This window comes from Etheostoma spectabile, chromosome 21, assembly GCF_008692095.1.
Source record: "Etheostoma spectabile isolate EspeVRDwgs_2016 chromosome 21, UIUC_Espe_1.0, whole genome shotgun sequence".
NCBI lineage: Eukaryota > Metazoa > Chordata > Actinopteri > Perciformes > Percidae > Etheostoma > Etheostoma spectabile.
This window is the reverse complement of record NC_045753.1, coordinates 13,288,843-13,293,950: the sequence shown is the minus strand read 5'-3', so window position 1 is coordinate 13,293,950 and position 5,108 is coordinate 13,288,843. Positions and strand designations below refer to the sequence as shown.

Sequence of the window (5,108 nt, the reverse complement as noted above, 5' to 3'; positions counted from 1 at the left end):
GTGTGTGTGTGTGTGTGTGTGTGTATGTCTCTTTGTCTTGGGGGAGAGCTTTGCTGTGGTTGCTGGGTTAGCCTCTCGAGCATCATTATCATTGAAATAAACAATAGCTAAGCTCTGGTGTCCTCTGTGCCCTTGTTCCTCTATTAGATGGTTGTATGTGTGTATGTGCGTGTGTGCGTGTATGTGCGTGTGTGCGTGCATTCACACGAGGATGTGTGTTTGTGCCTTTTCAGCACGTTCATGCTCACAAATTTGCAAATATCCAAGTTTGCGCACTTACATAAGTACCCTTTTGATGATTTCTACTTCTGTCTTAATTAGTTTACCAGTTTATAGCAATTTAAGAGAACACTCATCCGTGTCTTGTGTGCGTCTGTGCTTATTAAAGGTACCTAATCCCTTCGTTGGACCGCTCCCATGCTGGCTTCTACCGCTGTATCGTGAGGAATCGGGTGGGAGCCCTTCTGCAGAGGCGAACAGAAGTACAGGTGGCCTGTAAGTATCCACATAGGATGTAGGTGAAACACAGTTGAATGGACCTAATGGATAGATAAAGGGATGGATGATAGATACAGATACTATGTGTTTGTATATGTGTGTGTGTGTGTGTGTGTGTGTGTGTGTGTGTGTGTGTGTGTGTGGTGTGTTTGAGACTGCCAGTGTACACAGTATGCCCACACTCTGTTTGGTTGCCTTTGTATCAAGGACTGACTAGGGAGGGACAGATGCTGGCAGGGTGAAAGATCTACCTGCCTATAATTTGGGGTGTTATCAACCCAGACAGCTGTTCCACTCAGCATTCTCTTTAGATTGAAATTGTTGCCCTGTTTTTTTTGTGTGTTTTTTTTACTTTGCTCCATTTCAGTATGACCGTCGCTTATTTCATTCTCTCTCTTTTGTCAACAACATCTGTCGTTTCCTGGCGCAAATAGGGCTCAGATGCACGGTGTTTCTGTAAATTTCCAGCGCCTCTTTCAGGCCGCTCAACTCCCTTGTCTTGTTAACGAGCTATTACAAACGCAGCGGTGTCTAAAGTGCCCCCCCCCCCCCCAATAGGCACAACCATCCTACGCCCATTATCCTGCCTTCCCAGGGTATACCAGGTTCATTGGCTCCCACTTGTTTCAGTGACATTTGAATGGACGTGACACATTGCTGTACCTGACTGAACAATGCATTCAACCAGGCGTGTGAGAGAAAGAGATGGGAGGGGGACAGAGAGGGCCTAACAGTCCCGCCGGGCTACTTCTTTAGTATTGGGCAAATACGCTGTTGCTGTAGCCAGCAGCTTCCTCTGCATCTCCTCTCTTGTTTAACAGTCGGACTTCTTGTTTCCATCACAGTTTCTTTTTGTTGTTGCTTTCCTCCCTCTCTTTAGACTTTCTCTGTTGTCTTGCCACCACTGCTTTCTATTTATTTCTTGGCTTCCACCCCACTGTTATTCTGTTTGTCTTTATTCCCTCGTATTCTTGTTCCATTATTCTCTTCTTCCCCCTCATCATTTGCTCATGAAGGGATGCGAACAGTGAGACAGAGTTAAAAGGAGAATTTAGGACACCTGCTGAATAAATGGATGACCCAGACAGGGGAGGGAGGGAGATAAAACGTAGACTGGGAAAGACTGGGAGATCTTTTTTGCATGCTGTTCCATTGAGGCAGCACAATTAGGATTGCACACAGAGACACACCTCGGAGAAAGGGAAACATGCCGAGGCATTAGATTTTAGGAAAGGGAGGAGGACATCACATCCCAAAACTGCAGATCAAAGTCAGGAGATTTGCACACTTCCCGGATTTTCATTTAAGCTAAGCACCACAGCTCCACCGCAAAGCCAGATTACCTTTTTTATTCTCTTTGAAAGCGAGCGAACGAGAGAGAGAGGAAAAAAAGATTGCCATTGATGCACAACCACTCCAACATCCCCGGTACAAAGCCCCATACCTTGATCCCTACATTTTCAAAGATATTAGATTAGAACTTAATTTAGTGTTTGATGTTATGTTCAAATGATTTAAGCAGAGCTTTCCTTATTGTTTCCCACGTATTGAAGAGACAAATATATGATCCTTTCCCTGCCTCTTTGGGAGCTAAAAGAATAAAACAGTCTTATGGTATTCAGCTGTCACAAAACCAAAGTCTGCACTTTTTTCTTTCAGACAGCTTTGGAAGCAGAAAAGACAAAGTATGATTGTTACTGCTGCCTTATAAAGATTTACAGTCAGAATCAGACAATATGAGCACATCAGAGAATTGCACAGCTGAGATCGAAACACCATTGAAATTCAGGCTGATAGATGTGAAATCCATTAAAAATTCCTAACCTGCCTATAGATCTCACTTAAAATAGGCAGAACATTGGGAAGGAATATTAGGACAGTATTTTTGCCAGCTTTTAAGATGTAATGAGTCCACGGAGGAATACAACCGCTGTGACAAATTAAATGTATTAGGAGATAACAGAATAGCGGCAGCGCTGGTCATTTACTATGTTGAGTAATGCACACATTTAGAGTGTGATCAAGATTGATACCACACAGGAGGATACGGAACAGGAATATGAGTCAATTTAGCGTCCCCTCAGTCATTGCATCTTGGTTCCTTCTAGCCTTTTTTGATGCCCTGTGGAAACCATGGCAACAACACTGCGCTGTCCGTCAAAGTTGCTCAATGTAACATTTCACAACAGAAAGCAGATGGCAAAAGCTCTGTGGTCACCGAAGTCAGAATCAAGAAAAAAGGGAAGATTTGTGCCTGTGATTTTACGTACCCTTTTTCCTTTCTTAATCTCCTGTGTTTTCTGTTTTTGTTTGTTTTTTCCATAGTTATGGGCAGTTTTGAGGAGGGTGAACGCACCCAGTCAGTCTCTCAGGGAGAGGGTGCCGTAGTTCCGGCACCACGCATTCGCAGCTTCCCCCAGCCACAAGTCACCTGGTTCAGAGATGGGCGTAAGATTCCACCCAGCAGTCGCATGTAAGTCCAATTGTTTTTTTGTTGTTGCTTTTTTTCTGTACTTGTTTTCTTTGTTCCTGTGGAGTCTTTTTTTGTGCTTCACTTTGTATTTGTGTTTGATTTTGTGAATACCTCTTTGTGCCGTCTCATTCCCGGGGGTCTTTGAGTGCTTTAGTTGTAGAGTGTATGTTCCACCCTGTCTTTTGTCATCTATTTTGTGGAAAGAGGAGAGTTTGAATTGAATTTCTCCTGCAAAACAAGGACCAAGACCAAAGCATTTGTGGCACTGTGAAATGAAATTGCCACTTTTTCTCCTCATTTTAATTTTAAAAGAAAACATGAACCAACTACTTTTATTTCAGCTTTTCTATGTCTCTGTCTCTCTTCATTTTGGTCTCAAAATGGGAGTCTGCGTGTTTCTGAGGTCACCTATCAGTGACAGCACAGCACCATGAGGACTCAGTGGGACCAGGGTGCACTGGAGCAGCTGACAGCCTCAAATGGGATTGTTGTTTTGCTTTCCCATTCTATTCACTTAAAATTAAAGGGGGTAAATGGAGAGGTGGATTGGATAAGAGGTGTGCTCTCTCTGATTTTCTCTCTGACTGAAGAATGGAGCAGTGGCCAATTTTGGTACTTTAGTTACATAGGTTTTGATCCTGTATGCTCTAATTTGGAGTTTTGATGTATTAAGGCTTATATAAAATACTTTTTTTTTTTTTTTAAATACTCCATTAATTTAGCATTGCACTCCTATGACGTTGTCGGACTTAGGTGGACAAAAAATTTGATGTAGCACAACCAGAAATTTAGTCATTTTTTACTACAAACTATCTACTTTCTTGTCAAAACCTGGAGCCTACTAGTATGGCGAACCAGACCCACATCAGGATTTGGGGTCTGGGGAACTCACCATTGGCAGGGCGGTTGTCTTTCAAATTCCCTCTGCACACAATAGGATAGCGCTACAATAGACCAGAGCAACGCTAGTTGATAGATTAATCTTTTGCTATATCCGGTTGGCAAAACTCCGAACACATCTTTCTTTTGTTCTTTTCTTGAAGAAAAGCTTAACTCCAAGTCTTCCAGAGTCGCAACCAAGCCGATTCAAAAGACCACTGTGCACCAGCAGCAGCAGCCATCTTCTTTGTTTTCAAGTAGCAGGGAATTCACACAGAACCATCGCAACTCTGCCGTCATTACGTTAAAGGAGAATTCTGGTCGATTCCAACACGTAGCTCTGTTGTTTTTAAATTTGGAATGCTGTCAGTAGCAAGAAAAATGAAAATAATCAATGTTTTTAGCCTCTAAACATGTTCAAATGAAGGCATAAAAGTGCCTTCCTATGTGCAGCGATTCCTTCAGAGTGAACGCAGTGAATCTGACTGCTGTAGATGTGAAAGAAATGCATGAAAGCTGTGCTAATTCAGCTCTGTTTAGTTCCTGTGTTGATACTGCGAGGAGGGCTTCGGGACCATGTACAAACTGTACAAACTGGAATCACTGCACATGGGCAGCCACTTTTAATGACATTTTGAACATGTTTTGACGCTAAAACTCGTTTAAAACTTGCCCTGTTTAAGCCTGTTGGGTGCTAACTCTATCAGGAGGATAACACGGTGTAGGCAGCACCGACGGTTTTCGTTTTTCTCTCTACTGACAGCACTCCAAATTTACAAACAACAGAGCTACGTGTTGTAATCGACCGGAGTTCTCCTTTAAGCCCACCCACCGTCTCTATCCACAATGTGATTGGCCTGACCAGAATTTGGTTTTTCCAGCTTGCGATCCAGCAGAGAGTTGCTAGACTGACCCTAGCTGCAAATTACATTTGCTGCCACTGGGGACTACAGCAGTCCACTCGACCACAGAAGGTCCATTTGAAAGTATGCAGTCGGACTCCCAAGACCTGTAAACGACTTTGATGCATAAAATTGTTGGAGGTCTTTTTAGAACTGACTGAATTGTCTCCAACAATATCAAAATAAAAAAATAAAAAAAATTCATATTGATATTATAGCTCCCATTAGGCTACATATTGTATATCTTTAGTCAAGGTCATAGTGCTTCAGTTTCTCTTTCAATGATTGACTTTTTGATAGACCAGTGTTTTTTTTTTTTTTTTATACACACATCTCTGTGTCACTGTCTTTGTGTG

At 42.5% G+C, this 5,108-nt stretch overlaps 1 protein-coding gene and 1 long non-coding RNA gene across 6 annotated transcripts in view; one reads left to right on the top strand and one right to left on the bottom strand.

The window, feature by feature from the left end:
- sdk2b (sidekick cell adhesion molecule 2b) overlaps positions 1 to 5,108 on the top strand; it is a 257,788-nt gene that overhangs the window by 187,700 nt on the left and 64,980 nt on the right. For all 5 annotated transcript variants that reach the window (XM_032501974.1, XM_032501972.1, XM_032501971.1 and 2 more), the window contains exons 3-4: positions 389 to 495; positions 2,824 to 2,971. In XM_032501974.1, the coding sequence (XP_032357865.1) occupies positions 389 to 495; positions 2,824 to 2,971 (255 nt within the window). The remainder of the gene's footprint in view (positions 1 to 388; positions 496 to 2,823; positions 2,972 to 5,108) is intronic.
- LOC116671065 (uncharacterized) overlaps positions 1 to 5,108 on the bottom strand; it is a 24,015-nt gene that overhangs the window by 1,809 nt on the left and 17,098 nt on the right. The window lies entirely within an intron of this gene.